This window comes from Drosophila tropicalis, unplaced genomic scaffold, assembly GCF_018151085.1.
Source record: "Drosophila tropicalis isolate 14030-0801.00 unplaced genomic scaffold, ASM1815108v1 contig_830, whole genome shotgun sequence".
In the NCBI taxonomy this organism is placed as follows: Eukaryota; Metazoa; Arthropoda; class Insecta; order Diptera; family Drosophilidae; genus Drosophila; species Drosophila tropicalis.
The window spans coordinates 913,680-931,682 of record NW_027173322.1 but is presented as its reverse complement, the minus strand read 5'-3'; the positions used below and the strand labels follow the sequence as shown (position 1 = coordinate 931,682).

Genomic DNA, 18,003 nt, shown 5'->3' with positions numbered 1-18,003 from the left:
TGGCTCTAGCTCTTATAGTCTCCGAGATCTGCGTGTTCATACGGACGGACGGACGGACGGACGGACAGACGGACATGGCTAGATCGACTCGGCTGTTCATCCTGATCAAGAATATATATACTTTATAGGGTCGGAGAAGCTTCCTTCTGCCTGTTACATACATTTTGGCGACTTTAATATACCATTTCACCCTATGGGTGTATGGTATAAAAAGTACGTAGCATTAAAAAACAAAAATTTTTTCTAAGTTGTTTACATAAATAATTCTATCAATTTTTTTATTACAATACTGCAGAAGAGTTCTTTTGCATATTTACATAAACACAATATACACTAGTAATGTTAAAAAAAAATAAAAAAAATACTAATAGGTTCTCACGCGCCCTCTAGCGTGAATAGCCGCCATTATTCTCGACGATTTTAAATTAACAAGGACCCGCAGAGTATCCTCGGTGATAACGTTGTGCCAAATATTTTAGCTGCAACTCATTTTGTGCCATAAGTGCTCAATAGAGTCTAAGTTTGGCGAATTTCCCGGAAAAGGGATGCGTGAAACTCCTAGGTCCTTTGGATAGTTAAAAAAAGGAAATAATTTTGTAAACTCACACATTTGGCTCGATGGCATGCTGCAGAGTCGTCTTGGAAAATTGCATCCAAGCTGTACGAAAAATGCTCTTCTATTGCACTATGCAACAAAATGAAGGTTTGCAAAATCAAACCGCACCGGACCTTTTTTTCTGAAAGTTCATGTATTGAATAGCAAAACCCTATTTGGGTTTTTCAAAGTTAGCTCGTTTTTTTTTATAGCGAGTTGAAATTTTTCATTTTGGGGGTATGTTTTAGTTTGTCATATGAGCTAAATATGACTTATATATCGATTTCTTCTTCATGCATACGACCTAAATCATCCTCATTTATTGTAGAAATATTGTTAATGGTTAAATAAATTCATTTTATGAATATTATATAACCCAAAATTACTTTTCCAGCTACAGTTCTAGAAAAACTTACAATTAAGCCCTTTTTTATAGTAGTTTTGGAAGTATTTTTAATTTATAACTATTTTTTGATAGAATAATATCAAGATTAATTTAAAACAACAAATATATTTTTAAATATGGAAAATTAGAAACGAGTTCTTTTTGGTTGTGGTTCATTTCTTTTATCAAGATCAAAGTAATCCGATTCGTTAGTGGAGAACTCCATTCCGTCGCGTTCATCATTCTGCACTTCTTCATTTGATTTTTATCTTCTTCGAATTGAAATATTAGCTTAGTCCACCAACATATTTCGGCCAGTATAGCATCTGGAGCTTTTTCAAGTGTTCCTGGCGATTTCGATACGCTATGTACCTGTTGCTAACAAGTAATAGGATTTTAAAAAAGATGCAAACATTTCTGATTTTCTCTGCGTTAGCTCTAATTTTGCAAACATTTGATCCAATTTGCTTTGTGTTATAAGAACTGGGTGATTTGATACTGATATACTCGGAGTAATCATCAAATACAGTCGCATCGGGCTAAAGACTAACATTGTCTGCGTCTGGATATTTTGGTACTGGAATATTTTCGGAATGGTCCAGGGGCAGTTGCACACTCGGAACGGAGACGTAGACTTTGTTTTTCGCCTTTTTTTTTGTTAAGTCCAGTCTTATTGTTGGCACAAGAATAATTTTTTGGGTCATGTTCTCCTGGATTGTACCATATCATTGGTACAACAAATGGAATTTTTTTTTGTTGTTTTTTATGCATCCAGATAACTAACCCGACATAACAAGCTCTGCAAACTATATTTAGCGCCCACGACTCATTAAATATAACATCACAATTATGTCGAAATGCCGTAACAAAATTTTCACTAACTGATCCGTGCTTATCACTCGCCGGGGTAAAACGTCTACAAATTTTGACACGCCCACTTCCACCCCCGAAAATAAAATAAAACAGATTTTCTCGAAAACCAACGAAGCTAAGGTCACCAAATTTAAAATGTAGATTTTTTTTAGTATGCGCGCAGAATTTGTATACTTTAATATTTTGCCACGCCAATTTCCGTCTCCATAATTTAGAAAAAATCGATTGCCAACTACATTTTTTTGACTATCGCAACCGAATTCTGCAGACCAATTAATCTTATATATTTTTACCAAACTACCAAATCGGAAATCGGACTAGAAACATGCAAAATATGCGTATGAACGTATTTTACTATGCGATCCATAAGGGCAGAATTGACCGTTGGCTAGTGGCTAATCGGATTACTTTGATCTTGATAAATTAATTTTCCATATTTAAAAATATATTTGTTGTTTTAATTTAATCTTGATATTATTCTATCAAAAAATAGTTATAAATTAAAAATACTTCCAAAACTACTCTAAAAAAGGGCTTAATTGTAAGTTTTTCTAAAACTAATTTTGGGTTATATACATAAAATGAATTTATTTAATCATTAACAATATTTCTACAATGATTTAGGTCGTATGCATGAAGAAGAAATCGATATATAAGTCATATTTAGCTCATATGACAAACCAAAAAGAGGGCTAACTTCGACCGCGTCAAAGTTTGTATACCCTTGCAACTTTTTGGTAACTCTTCCCTTACCTATTAGCCATCAATGTGGAAGAACGTTTTATCTAAAAAGGCTTATGTTTGCGAAAGAATGGCCTACAGTCATAGGAAATAACGAAGATATTGATCATAGTTTTTCACCGATCGTTCCTATGGGAGCTATATGATATAGTCACCCGATCTTTATCAAATTTGGCACAGTCATTAACAGATATATTAAACTAACAAATGTTTAATTTGAAAGCAATCGCGTTAAAAGTAACGAAGTTATTTACAAAAGTCACTGTTTGCGACCGATCGTTCCTATGGGAGCTATATGATATAGTCACCCGATCTTGATCAAATTTGGCACAGTAGTTTATAGATAATAAACTCTCTAATATTAAGTTTCACGATAATAGCGCAGAAAATAACGAAGTTATTGAGAAAAGTCACTGTTCGTGACTTGGCCGTTTGTATGGGAGCCACATGATATAGTCGTCCGATGAATCCGGCTAAATCCGAGATATACAACCCCTGCAGTATATACAAGCCTACTTGCAAAATTTCAGCTCTGTAGCTCTTACGGTCTAGGAGGAGTTTGCGTTGATCCAGACGGACGAAACGACGGACGGACATGGCTATTTGAAGTCGTCTCGTCGTGCTGATCAAGAATATATATACTTTGTATGGTCGGAGATGCTTCGTTCTATGCGTTGCACACTTCTGACCAGGGTATAAAAATACCCCCAAAATGAAAAATTTTCAATTCGCTATAAAAAAAAAAAAAAAACGAGCTAACTTTGAAAAACACAAATAGGGTTTTGCTATTCAATACATGAACTTTCAGAAAAAAAAGGTCCGGTGCGGTTTGATTTTTGGTGTTGCACAGTGTTGTCGGTACCAAAAACTTATTTTTCTAAATTCATTGTTCTGTTTAAAAAGTGTAATGTACCTCGTGTGTAGTAGGAAAAACGTCCCCAGATCATCTGGCTCTGTGAAAACTTGAATTTAATTTAAGCCTATTCAAGACGCGTTTTTCTCATTTTTGCAGTAAGTTACGGCTTTATTGCAGAACGTCTGCCATGCAAACCCATTTCTCGATATCTGCGATGCACTGTTTCGACATTTAACTTTTCTCCATAATGTGTCTCCAGCTCTGCCCTAAGTAACCGATCTTTAAGGCTTGACATCTTTATAAGACCATCCACTCTATTAGTAGATTTTCGCTTGGGACCAGATCCTTTTTACGATCTAGGACACCGGAATTTTTTTTTTTTTTTTACAAAACGCACTGCTGTGCTCTCATTCGAGAGAGATCATGGGATTTTCATAAATTTAAAATTATTTGGCAGTGTGGCAAGTGGTGCGGTTTTCATGACCGCCAGTGTAGTATGCTTTAATTCAATTTAGCTGAAACGCATTCTTCTAGAAAAACATATGTATGTACATACAAATGAATTCATATGTACTTACTTGTTTTAACTTGGAGCATGTGCAAAAGAATGAAAAACTATCGATAGAAATAACCAAACATCAATGTTTTTTAAAAAATACAAATCCATGGGTGTATCGATGGTACCATCGTTGTTTTTTGCAGCTGTAAATAGTATTTCTCATTGAAAAAATGGACCTACTTAAAAATATCAAAAATAAGGAAATCTTAACTGAAGTAAAGTATTCAATGGCTTGTTTTAAAGCACATTGTTGTTTATATTTTTCTCATAACAGGTTCTTCACCTTTCGGTGGACTATTTGATCGGAAACATAAATGACAAACAAGCCCTTCGTTTATCGCACAAATATGGATTTCAAAATCCGAATGATTTTCTTCTTGCCACCAAATCTATATCACAGTATTACAGTATCTGCTGTTTAGATCGTTGTGATACGGATAGCTGGATAATTATGTCCAGATTAAGACCTGAATTGTGTGGCATAGTAATGGCAGTATTAAACGCACGTCAACCAGAACTATTAAAACATATGAATTTTTGTGAATGTTCAAAAAGTAATAAAATCATCAAGTCTTTTTTTTGGGATATTCGGTTAGTTTTTGGTGGTTCCCTGACTCAGGTATTAAAATTAAGTTTAGTTCTCAACCAGCAAAATGTGAAAAAACGGAACATTGTCTTTCAAATGGATAAGCAAAGTGCTGAGAAGGTAATTGCCGTATTGGAGCATATCTTAGCACACAGAACACGCTGAGGAAGCTTTAATTATTTAATATTTTTAACTACTTTATTCTCATTTTAAAGTAAATATATACAAATGTGTCACAATCGTAGCATAAGTTAATAGTAATGTAAATACAATTTTCCCTAATAAACGAATATATGAACCAGAAAACCGCACTTCGGCCTGATACGTCCATATTGAAATAATGTATGTGAGGGATGCAAGAGACTACTCACTCAACTAATGCCTGCAGCTAGATATTGGTTTTTATAATAGTAAGCACAACAGCCAACAACGATAGAAGCCGCTGTAGTAACTATTACAGATTTTGGCGTCAATAGAATTGGTAGCCATTGACTTAATCTTGACTTCCCAATCGCGGCCGATGCACGGGCCAGTTGTTTTTTGCGTCGTTCCAAAATAACCATTTCCTCTAGTCGTCGTTGTTCTTTTCTATTTACAATATAAAAGTATTTCATGCAATGACAGTTTTTTTTGTATAATATTAACTTACTCTTTGTGTAAAAGCTGTTCTACTTCATTTTCAATTACTGTTAAACTGTAGGTGTCGTACAATTTACTAGAAAACGTTAACAATTCTTCAAACGGAAGATCTTCAGGTAACTAATACAAATTTCAGATAAAAATTAAAAATGTCTTGTATCGTACTTTAGGGAACATACTTGAGAGAGCACACAATGAACAGACGCCATATCACAGTCCTCCAACATGATTTCATCGGCACGATACAACAAAATTGCAGCAGTCACAAATATGGGAGCATACATAGGTGATGCTAAAAAGTAATCGTATATGCGAACAACAGTCTTATAAGAATTTAAACTGTGACCAAACCAGGTCAAATACCACGGCAAAGCAAACAAAGTGCCCACAGCTGAGCGCTGCAAGAACTCAAAGAGTTTAGGGTTTTCGAAATTAACAATGGGCCAAATAAACATAAGACGCCTTTGTGTGGCTTCCATCGTTTCCTGCATGCACTCTGAGAAATGCGTTGTAGAAAGTTGTTTCATAATAGCATAAGCGACTTCTTCGCCACCGACTAATAAAAACGTGACTGCCACGTCATGGTAACCTTGATAATAGCGCAAATTTGAATACTTCCTCATCACCCGTAATATTAGAACTGTTAGCTGGTCTTGCAAGGCAATACGCTGTTCATAAGGAATACCCGGAGGAAATCGTTTAAGTGAACGATTTACATCTAGCAGAACTTGGTTATACTCTGGGTGTCCCTGTAGTTCATCTAAACTTGGTGCACGTTCCAATAAAGCCGAATCAACACCTGCTAACTGTGGCCACAAAATACGTCGCAAATCATCAGTCACTAAACCATACGATGAAACGGCAAGGTACCGCAACTTTGATAAATCCAAATATTGGTCAGTGCTCTGTTGTAATATTTTTTCAATCTCTAGTCGCTTCTTAATCTCGCCATCCGATTCGGGACCTTAAAATTTATAAGTTTTAGCCGATTCTTATATCAGAATACAAAACAAGCCGCATACTTATCTCAAAATTAAGACCCGGCTGATGATTAATTTTTAACTTTCTGCATTCAATCAAATTCATGATTAAAATAGATTGATACTGAGTCTCCTTATTTTCAAATATTAAAAATAATATTTGACCATTGTCGCATTTGTTTCATATTGTGTTGCATTCAACCTGGTAACCAGTTACAATCTGCTCTAATGTTGCCAACGAATACTTTATTCCCACAAAGCAACATTTTATATAAAAATATGGCGTTGCATTCGGTCGTTGGGCCCGGTTCCGATTGGCAACCATCCACCATATCTTTGGTCCAAACCTTATTACCGTGCCGAAATTTTAATATCCATTTTCCATGTATGTATGTATCTCTGGCGATTCGATTGTCATTTTTATCAATACCTTCCGAATGCAAGGTAAATATTTACTACAGCTACTCGGGCCCAAAACGCGCTTAAACTACACAAATTTGGTATCAAACGAAAGAGAAAAATTCCACGAGCACTACTTTAGGTGCGCCTTGGCGATTTATTTCGTAGTTTTTGAGTAATTAACAAAAGAAAATTAATGTTTTTAGCGGGACTATAGCTAAAAGTAGCTGTTTCCGGCTTAAAAAAGGTGTACACTACCATTTTCGTTATTGGAATTACTACGGTTGGAGCTGTTTCGGTTGGAATTATTTCTTCCTCGGTTATTGTGCACCACGATATCCACCTGTATTATTATAACTCCTATAACCGTTATTTTGGTGATTACCTCTACCTCGGTAATTATTTTGTCCTTTTTAATTGTATTGACGGTAGTACAGGACTGAGATCGTCTGTCATTTCTTGTGTGAACTTTTAATTTTGTTTTTATTAGGCACACTGCTGTTTTCTCATGGTCGCCTTTTAGTGAATTTATCAAATTCAATGCGTCCATGAAGCTCTGAAGATTTTCTGTTCTGCCATTAAACTGTGAAATAAGGTTTGAGGCCATCTTTAAAAAATCAGTGACTGTTTGAGTCATTTTTGTATTTTCTGTTGAAATGGCTGGTTTATTAACAGTTTTTATACCCTTGCAAAAAGGGTATATTAATTTTGGTCAGAAGTGTGCAACGCATAGAACGAAGCATCTCCGACCATACAAAGTATATATATTCTTGATCAGCACGACGAGACGAGGCAGTCACGTTTTTATTTTATTCGGTGGCGAAGAAGTCGCTTATGCTATTATGAAGCAACTTTCTACAACGCATTTCTCAGAGTGCATGCAGGAAACGATGGAAGCCACACAAAGGCGTCTTATGTTTATTTGGCCCATTGTTAATTTCGAAAACCCTAAACTCTTTGAGTTCTTGCAGCGCTCAGCTGTGGGCACTTTGTTTGCTTTGCCGTAGTATTTGACCTGGTTTGGTCACAGTTTAAATTCTTATAAGACTGTTGTTCGCATATACGATTACTTTTTAGCATCACCTATGTATGCTCCCATATTTGTGACTGCTGCGATTTTGTTGTATCGTGCTGATGAAATCATATTGGAGGACTGTGATATGGCGTCTGTTCATTGTGTGCTCTCTCAAGTATGTTCCCTAAAGTACGATACAAGACATTTTTAATTTTTATCTAAAATTTGTATTAGTTACCTGAAGATCTTCCGTTTGAAGAATTGTTAACGTTTTCTAGTAAATTGTACGACACCTACAGTTTAACAGTAATTGAAAATGAAGTAGAACAGCTTTTACACAAAGAGTAAGTTAATATTATACAAAAAAAACTGTCATTGCATGAAATACTTTTATATTGTAAATAGAAAAGAACAACGACGACTAGAGGAAATGGTTATTTTGGAACGACGCAAAAAACAACTGGCCCGTGCATCGGCCGCGATTGGGAAGTCAAGATTAAGTCAATGGCTACCAATTCTATTGACGCCAAAATCTGTAATAGTTACTACAGCGGCTTCAATCGTTGTTGGCTGTTGTGCTTACTATTATAAAAACCAATATCTAGCTGCAGGCATTAGTTGAGTGAGTAGTCTCTTGCATCCCTCACATACATTATTTCAATATGGACGTATCAGGCCGAAGTGCGGTTTTCTGGTTCATATGTATATTCGTTTATTAGGGAAAATTGTATTTACATTACTATTAACTTATGCTACGATTGTGACACATTTTTGTATATATTTACTTTAAAATGAGAATAAAGTAGTTAAAAATATTAAATAATTAAAGCTTCCTCAGCGTGTTCTGTGTGCTAAGATATGCTCCAATACGGCAATCACCTTCTCAGCACTTTGCTTATCCATTTGAAAGACAATGTTCCGTTTTTTCACATTTTGCTGGTTGAGAACTAAACTTAATTTTAATACCTGAGTCAGGGAACCACCAAAAACTAACCGAATATCCCAAAAAAAGACTTGATGATTTTATTACTTTTTGAACATTCACAAAAATTCATATGTTTTAATAGTTCTGGTTGACGTGCGTTTAATACTGCCATTACTATGCCACACAATTCAGGTCTTAATCTGGACATAATTATCCAGCTATCCGTATCACAACGATCTAAACAGCAGATACTGTAATACTGTGATATAGATTTGGTGGCAAGAAGAAAATCATTCGGATTTTGAAATCCATATTTGTGCGATAAACGAAGGGCTTGTTTGTCATTTATGTTTCCGATCAAATAGTCCACCGAAAGGTGAAGAACCTGTTATGAGAAAAATATAAACAACAATGTGCTTTAAAACAAGCCATTGAATACTTTACTTCAGTTAAGATTTCCTTATTTTTGATATTTTTAAGTAGGTCCATTTTATCAATGAGAAATACTATTTACAGCTGCAAAAAACAACGATGGTACCATCGATACACCCATGGTTTTGTATTTTTTAAAAAACATTGATGTTTGGTTATTTCTATCGATAGTTTTTCATTCTTTTGCACATGCTCCAAGTTAAAACAAGTAAGTACATATGAATTCATTTGTATGTACATACATATGTTTTTCTAGAAGAATGCGTTTCAGCTAAATTGAATTAAAGCATACTACACTGGCGGTCATGAAAACCGCACCACTTGCCACACTGCCAAATAATTTTAAATTTATGAAAATCCCATGATCTCTCTCGAATGAGAGCATAGCAGTGCGTTTTGTAAAAAAAAAAAAAAATTCCGGTGTCCTAGATCGTAAAAAGGATCTGGTCCCAAGCGAAAATCTACTAATAGAGTGGATGGTCTTATAAAGATGTCAAGCCTTAAAGATCGGTTACTTAGGGCAGAGCTGGAGACACATTATGGAGAAAAGTTAAATGTCGAAACAGTGCATCGCAGATATCGAGAAATGGGTTTGCATGGCAGACGTTCTGCAATAAAGCCGTAACTTACTGCAAAAATGAGAAAAACGCGTCTTGAATAGGCTTAAATTAAATTCAAGTTTTCACAGAGCCAGATGATCTGGGGACGTTTTTCCTACTACACACGAGGTACATTACACTTTTTAAACAGAACAATGAATTTAGAAAAATAAGTTTTTGGTACCGACAACACTGTGCAACACCAAAAATCAAACCGCACCGGACCTTTTTTTCTGAAAGTTCATGTATTGAATAGCAAAACCCTATTTGTGTTTTTCAAAGTTAGCTCGTTTTTTTTTTTTTTTATAGCGAATTGAAAATTTTTCATTTTGGGGGTATTTTTATACCCTGGTCAGAAGTGTGCAACGCATAGAACGAAGCATCTCCGACCATACAAAGTATATATATTCTTGATCAGCACGACGAGACGAGTTCAACTAGCCATGTCCGTCCGTCGTTTCGTCCGTCTGGATCAACGCAAACTCCTCCTAGACCGTAAGAGCTACAGAGCTGAAATTTTGCAAGTAGGCTTGTATATACTGCAGGGGTTGTATATCTCGGATTTAGCCGGATTCATCGGATGACTATATCATGTGGCTCCCATACAAACGCCAGAGTCACGAACAGTGACTTTTCTCAATAACTTCGTTATTTTCTGCGCTATTATCGTGATTCTTAATATTAGAGAGTTTATTATCTATAAACTACTGTGCCAAATTTGATCAAGATCGGGTGACTATATCATATAGCTCCCATAGGAACGATCGGTCGCAAACAGTGACTTTTGTAAATAACTTTGTTACTTTTAACGCGATTGCTTTCAAATTAAACATTTGTTAGTTTAATATATCTGTTAATGACTGTGCCAAATTTGATAAAGATCGGGTGACTATATCATATAGCTCCCATAGGAACGATCGGTGAAAAACTATGATCAATATCTTCGTTATTTCCTATGACTGTAGGCCATTCTTTCGCAACATAAGCCTTATAATATAAAACGTTCTTCCACATTAATGGCTAATAGGTAAGGAAAGAGTTAACAAAAAAGTTGCAAGGGTATACAAACATTGACGCGGTCGAAGTTAGCCCCGGCCCTCTGGTTTTTTGTTTGATCTGATCTCGCTGATGGTTATTCTTGATCCATTACTTCTTTAGCCGTTAACTGGGTTTTGTCTTCCAGTGATATTGAAATTGCCAAATCAGTTGTTTATGTCTTTTTAATACAGATTTTGCCTTTTGTTTGCAGTCACTATAGAATGCATTGACGGCTGTTTTACGCCCTGCATTTATCTTACTATAATGTTCTATTAATACTGCTCTAATATTTTCTAGGCTCTCTATTATTATTTTCGTGTGTTTTGGTACTGTACCTTGGGATGTTTCCCTCTTCTGCGGAGGCACTTACAAGATTTATTTAATTCTTGCGCATATATTCTAGCTTTTGTTATTATGTCATCCCAAATAATCATAGATTGTTGAAAAGAATTTACACTCTCTTTTTTTTGAATTCCCAGGGAGATCAATTGTCTCTATGGGTCGAATAGTTCGTGTACCCAGGCGGGTAGAATTCTATTTTTCCGCTTTAGGCGGTTATAAGCTTCTACTATACCCGTAAATCAAAAGTTTTGGGTTTTTCTTTAAAAGAAAAAGAGCGAAAAAATAACTCAACTGGTCTTGCACAGTGAGCCAGAGACGGCCTTAGGTCTAAGTTCGACCATACGGTCGACATGTAAGGACGTAATGACCGAGTTCCTTTTGTATTTAAATTAATTATCAAGATGGACACGTCAGTGTCCATTCGTTGTTGTTTCAGATTGATTTTTATTCAAAAAATATTCTTTTGCTTAACCTATGTATGTTTACGTATATATTCTTATGCTGCGACTTATGCGACAGCTACAAAAGAGAGGGAGAATGTCAGTACGTATGTACATACATATTGGTTGGAGCGCTTGCATCAAAGTGCTTGGTCAGCGTTGACACGCTGACTTGTCTGTAGCTCATGTTACGTGGTGTTAAGTGGTTGGAACTCAAAAAATTAATTTTTTAGAAATTAGAAAAAAAAAGAAAAAGGAAATAACATTTGATGGGCACTCGTGAACGTGATGGTTGGCGGTCATCTACAAAAATAATTTAATGAGTGTCAAATCCACCGCGAGTGGCAAGTTTATGAAGAAATAAAAATGCGCAGGTATTGGCCACCAGTGGTGCTTCCCACCGAAGGTATCCTTCCGAGTGAGGATGTGGAGTCGGGACCTGGTTAGGACTAAAAGGGATAACGGAGTTCCCCCTCAACCGACATAGGGGGCAAAGTGTAAACCATTGTCCTATCTTGCCGACCCAGAATCTATCGATTGGGCATTCCTGGAAAACATTACGGGTATCACTTACACACCGAGGCTGTAACGTGTTGATCCGCGGGACGCAGATCTTTAGAGGGGGAAGAGTTAACACCATACAGCAGCAGCATCAGCTACAGCAGCATCAGCAGCGGCTGCAGCAGCATTAGCCGCCGCGGCATCAGCAGCAGGGAGCAGGAGGAGCAGCAGCAGCGGGTATTGCGTACCAAAATTTTACCATCCAAAAGAGATGTTCCTTTCTTAGGAGATTCGACTGGCCTTTTTATCAATATTTTGCATGTGCAACACTAAAAATGTGTCATTCACTGTAAAGCATGTTTCTTTTACATCGAAAATGTAAAATATGAATGTTCTTGACTGGCAAAAAACAAGCAGAAAGAAATAAAATTTATATAAATTTTATAATGGGTAAGAAGTTTCTGCCCAATCTGGGGAAAAGTTTACATGTAGAGTTTTAATATGTCAATCTATTTTCCGTTCGAATACAAAAAATAATTTGAGTTGTTGCACATTAGGGGTGTTCTTAGTTGTATGGGGGAAAAAAATATTAGTGTAAAAAAAATGTCAAAAAAAATTTGGGTCCGATCGGATAATGTTTGATAGGCGCGGAGCTCATCTAAACATTTCACTGTGATGCTCCCATATAAGCATACATAGCACCATACAAATGTCATAAGAGTGAGCGACATGGCATGCTATGAAATTAAATGTCAGTACATTGTGAACACTATTGATGTTATATTACAAAAAGAAAAGAAGAATAGCATCAAATGTTTTTTAATTAATGGTTTTAACCTAAATTTTTATTATTATCACTGACGAGATCACTTTTTTTTACAGAGGGGTATTTTTTTTACAAGCTTCAACAACTTTAAGCAATGTTTGTTTTTCCTCCTCGTTGTTTGTAAGAACTCTGTTGTACTCCTGCATAAATTTGACTCCTCTTTCGTCCATATCATTTACCACAAGAAGATCAAGGCAGTATATTAAATGAATTTCCATGTTAAACCTTCCTCAAATTCAACTGTATGCTTCCAGTTCGATGGATCCAGTTCAAGAAATGTTTGTGGTAGCTTAGTTTTTCTAAAAAAATCCTTTGTTTTTGATAACAGAAAGTCAGACAAAGATTATTTTTGGAAGTCTACCAAATTAGAGTAATAATAATTTTTTTCAGTTGAACATTTGGTTACTTTCTTCCTTTTTTGTCAGCCGAAATTGATTTCTAAATAAAACCAGAGGGCCGGGGCTAACTTCGACCGCGTCAAAGTTTGTGTTCCCTTGCAACTTTTTTGGTAACCCTTTCCTTACCTATGTGAAAGAACGTTTTTACATTCATAGGAAATAACGAAGATATTGATCACAGTCACTGTTTTCCACCTATGGAAGCTATATGATATAGTCACCCGATCTTTATCAAATTCGGCACAGTCATTAACAGATATATTAAACTAACAAATGTTTAATTTGAAAGCAATCGCGTTAAAAGTAACAAAGTTATTTACAAAAGTCACTTTTTTTGACCGATCGTTCCTATGGAAGCTATATGATATAGTCACCCGATCTTGATCAAATTTGCCATACTCGTTTATAGATAATAAACTCTCTAATTTTAAGTGTCACGACAATAGCTCAGAAAATAACGAAGTTATTGAGAAAAGTCACTGTTCGTGACTCTGGCGTTTGTATGGGAGCCATATGATATAGTCGTCCGATGAATCCGGCTGAATTCGAGATATACAACCCCTGCAGTATATACAAGCCTACTTGCAAAATTTCAGCTCTGTAGCTCTTACGGTCTAGGAGGAGTTTGCGTTGATCCAGACGGACGAAGGGACGGACGGACATGGCTATTTGAACTCGTCTCGTCGTGCTGATCAAGAATATATATACTTTGTATGGTCGGAGATGCTTCGTTCTAAGCGTTGCACTGTATTTCACCAAGGCATTTCTGTAGTTCACCAAGGCAAAATTTCGTGAAGTCCTGGCGTTCTGCTCCACAAATTTGGACACGAATTGTTCCATCTGCAGCGGCACTTTCGAATTTCTCTTTAAAAACCGTTAAAATATCGGAACTTCTGCTTGTAATATAACATCAATAGTGTTCACAGAAGGAAAAAAAAATTTCCGGCACTTGATGAATTTCGAATTTTTGAAAATAAGAACACCCCTAATGCACATACAATATATATTTAATAATTTATCTACATGTTCAATTAAGTTGGAACGCTACTGAAGAACCTCTTATATTTTACTTCATTGACAATCATGGGGTTCTAAATAGCTAAACAAACTTTTGATATAGAGTGGTGGTCAGCGGGTTGGTCCCTTTTTTTGACTTTCTCGGTTCCCAAGCAATTTAATGAAGAAATTTTTTCAGTTATTTGTTGGTTATTGTATTTAGATGATGACACGTTATTATTTATCATACCAGCTTTCAACGTTTTTTTTTTTTACAGGTGCGTTTAAATAGGTGCGTTTTGTGGATACGGCCACACGGTGCAACCGCGGAGTGCTCGGTGTAAACGTTCACTACATTGATGAAGGCTTAATGTGCACTAAGACATTAGGATTGATCGAGTTAAAAGCATCGCACACATCCCAAAATATATGTGCTGAGATCAAGTCTATATTGACTGATTTTATTATATTCAGCAATTGTATACAACAGACAATGGTCGAAACAAGGTAAAGGCAGTGGAATTACTCATCAATGACTTCGAAGATGAAGAAGAAATTGCTGAGGATTTGGATGATGGACTGCTATAAGATCTTAAAATTTTTTCAATACGTTCGATAAAATGTGCAGCACAAACGCTTCAACTGGAGGTGAAGGATTTTTTTCAACGCCACGAATCAGCTAGCTAACACCGGCATATATTTATTTATTTATTTATTTTTACGTCAACTAATACAGCAGTCGACAAAAAAACTTAAGCTAAAAGACAGATAATAATTATTTGAAGAAGGTAGCTTAGCTTTATACACAACTAAACATCCCCGACCCGGTGGAGGTGTATTATTTGCACAAGGTGCCAGCTCTGCCCCGATTCACAGCCAATGTGGTCAGCGATGAGTTGCAGCCAATCCGAGTCCAGAATATTTTCAGTGGTTCTGCTGTAGATGATTTAAAAGTAAACCGCGAAAAAGCGAAAAGTAACAGAAAGATGAGGAGAAATAAGGTGAAAAAGGTTGCTAAAAGATTGGCAAAGAACACGAAAAGGTTCGTGAAGAGAGTAGTTAGTCAGACATCTAGGGTGAAAAGGAAAAAAGTTTCTGGTCCGACGTGAGGAAACAAAAAAAAAAAAAAAGCGTATCTAGTAAATTAGTAAAAATGATTTCGCCGTTGACTAGTATTTAAGAATAAACATCGTGTTCATCTGAAGCGGCTTCACCAAATCAGATGCACTAAAGAAATTATAATACAACTGTACTTTTGTCACAAACAACAAATCCAGCATATGACTAGAATTACAATCAGCCACAGATTTTGTGGAAAAAACACTTGTAATTCTAAACTAACCCAAAATATCACAACGGCAGGAGGTCATGTGGCCGAAGCCCTGCCCAAGATAATAATAATTTTCAACCCCCGATAACGTGGGATTTGAGTCTCATTAGAATAAGATATTTTAAGAACAATTGTTATCTCCTAGAGCCTAAGACTCCCTATATAAACTCCATACTTTTGTTAATAAAGTCCGAAATTCCCTATTCAACTAGTTTATGAAGAAAGAGAATTCCAAAAACGAGACAACGGTTATAAAGTGAAGGAAGATTAATAAGAATAAGTCTAACAGAATAAGAAGGTAGGCGAAGACTCGGGTCCCAACTAAGACCGCGTAACGAAAACTTAAGCAATTGCTTCTGTACCGATTCAATACTAAGTTGGTAAACATCATATTGAGGGTTCCACACTGGCGAGCAAAATTTTAGAGTAGGACGAACTAACGAAGTGTATAAAACCTTTGTTACATAGGGATCATCAAATTCTTTGTCCCAACGTTTAATGAAGCCAAGAAGGCTGCATGCTCTATTTACAGTTGAAGAAATATGAACATTAAATGAATGTTTTGGGACAAACTTAACGCCTAAGTCTTTGAATGATGGTCACAATCTAACAGAACAGACTTACTAGAGTAATGATCTAGGAGCGGAGACAAACGACTGAAAGTCATAAAATAGCACTTAGAGGCATTAAGATGTAATTTACTAACGTGGCACTAATTACAGAACGCTTCGAGAACTGATTGCAAGTACTGTTGGAAAGAAGGATTGTTATAGGAATAACAAATCTTGACGTCATCCGCAAACATGAGCACGCGTGAATGAGCCAAGGCCAAAGGCAAATCATTTATAAACAATGTAAATAACAGTGGGCCCAGATGACTGCCTTGGGGTACCCCTGACGTAACTCGAACAGTTTTAGATATCGAGGAACGAAAAGACACCTTTTGGGTTCTGCCAATAAGATACGACGATGGGAAGTGAAGCAGTAGTAGAATAAGTCGACTGAAAGAATTTAGCAAAGAGATTTGCAATATCCGTGTTGCCGCCGAAATCCACTAACTGCCCAGCAGACCCGACGCAGCCACCAATGGGTTAACCCATATCACTCATTCTCTTTTATTTTCATACTTATACTTAAGCGCCAGCCTACGTGCTGGGAAATTAACCGTTGCATCTTGCGCTTTAAGCTTACATGTTTGGTTCTATGCTTGTTACTAAGCGGCGGACAGAAAAGTTTGGTTACAACCGCGACTAAGGGCGATTAATTTATAGCGGCTCAACTACCGGATCGCTCGCTCACCATACACACACCCACTTTGCCTACCATTAACATAAGAAAACACGTGAAAGAAATAAATGAAGTATCACGAGAAAAGTGAAGTGTTTCTTGTGGGCCCGCTAAAACATCGAACCTTAGCGCCAAACTCAACAATCCGAATCATTATCTGGTCATTAAGTCTGAAGGTGGAAGGTAGTAATAATTTACTAACGCTCTAATGAGCGTCTTTTGGAATTAACAAAGTTGTAAAATCTTTTGGGGTTCTTATAAAATTCAACCTTACAGCGAACGAGATAATTGTTGTAGCATTTAGTATTTAAAAGACAAAATTGAGATTTGGCTACACAATAATTTGCATAGTAGAGTCGAGAACCAGTTTTTTAAATATTTTAAAATATTTTGATTCAATGTTACGGAGATTAGAGAGCCTACGTGTGAACCAGACTGGCGGACTGGAGACGGTAGAGATATTCACATAAGGAACGCATTTATCAATTAGAGAATTAAGAGCAGAGCAGAAAAACTTCACTGCACAATCTATATCACAGCGCTTAAAATAGAAATGACCAATCAAAAGATAAAATAAGGCTGTTAAGAAGATTGACATTTGTTTTATGAAAACATCTACGACGAGAATTTGAGATGTTATTAAATGAATTAGTAACGGGATTGTAAGAAATAGTAACTTCAATGGTAGGGTGATAAGGAACTTCAGGCTTTACTAGGGGTTGTGTTTGTGATATAGCACTAACAGTGGGATCCGAGACAAAAACAAGATCAAGGATTTTTTTTAGAAGAGTTAAGAAAATAATTCACGAAATAACAACTTAGGTCCGCATTAGCCAAAGTTTAGTGGGAAAATTTTATCTTGTTGTTGGAAACCCTTGTTCATAATGACAGTTCAATTCTCAAGAAATTTAGTTATTTGATCTCGTGTCTCTCCGGTGAAGCTCTAGGAACTGTTAAAGAATTCCAAGTCACCGTGAACAATTACAATAAGGCGATCTTAAGCCTTAAAAAAGTTTATGACAACGACTGCCTCATTTTTTTTTTTTTTTTTTTTTTTCTTTTTATTAATATATATTTGTTGAATCTACTCTTAAACTAATTTAAGGCTCTAAAGCCTAACAACAAGTTTGCGATATTTTTCTTAATCTAGTACTTAAAATAAATCCTGGGTATAGTGCAGGCGGCCCTTATCACTTATTATTGGGTTGGTCTGTCATTTCTTTTAAGACGAGTTCTTTTATTAGTTCGCGTAAGGGAATTG

The 18,003-nt window shown here is 36.1% G+C and overlaps 1 protein-coding gene, 1 long non-coding RNA gene and 1 pseudogene across 2 annotated transcripts; 2 read left to right on the top strand and 1 right to left on the bottom strand.

Annotated features, from left to right (window-relative positions):
- Positions 1 to 3,700: 3,700 nt before the first annotated feature.
- LOC137580201 (uncharacterized) lies at positions 3,701 to 4,901 on the top strand. Its single transcript, XR_011032966.1, has 2 exons — positions 3,701 to 4,224; positions 4,284 to 4,901. It is a non-coding gene; the product is annotated as an uncharacterized lncRNA (long non-coding RNA).
- LOC137580200 (TBC1 domain family member 20) lies at positions 4,767 to 6,467 on the bottom strand. Its single transcript, XM_068294125.1, has 4 exons — positions 6,257 to 6,467; positions 5,414 to 6,198; positions 5,245 to 5,354; positions 4,767 to 5,183 (listed from the first exon to the last, which is right to left on the bottom strand). The coding sequence occupies exons 1-4, from the start codon at positions 6,318 to 6,320 to the stop codon at positions 4,967 to 4,969; spliced, it is 1,176 nt and encodes a 391-aa protein (XP_068150226.1). The 5' UTR covers positions 6,321 to 6,467; the 3' UTR covers positions 4,767 to 4,966.
- Positions 6,468 to 7,269: 802 nt separating this feature from the next.
- Positions 7,270 to 8,391, top strand: LOC137580184 (TBC1 domain family member 20-like; annotated as a pseudogene).
- The last annotated feature ends 9,612 nt before the right edge of the window (positions 8,392 to 18,003 follow it).

Bases quoted from the DNA above. Each gene is read 5' to 3' on its own strand.
- LOC137580200 (XM_068294125.1), bottom strand. From the start codon at position 6,320: ATGAATTTGATTGAATGCAGAAAGTTAAAAATTAATCATCAGCCGGGT. The intron at 5,355-5,413 runs GTATGTTCCCTA...AATTTGTATTAG, and splicing joins TTCATTGTGTGCTCTCTCAA to TTACCTGAAGATCTTCCGTT. The intron at 5,184-5,244 runs GTAAGTTAATAT...TATTGTAAATAG, and splicing joins GAACAGCTTTTACACAAAGA to AAAAGAACAACGACGACTAG.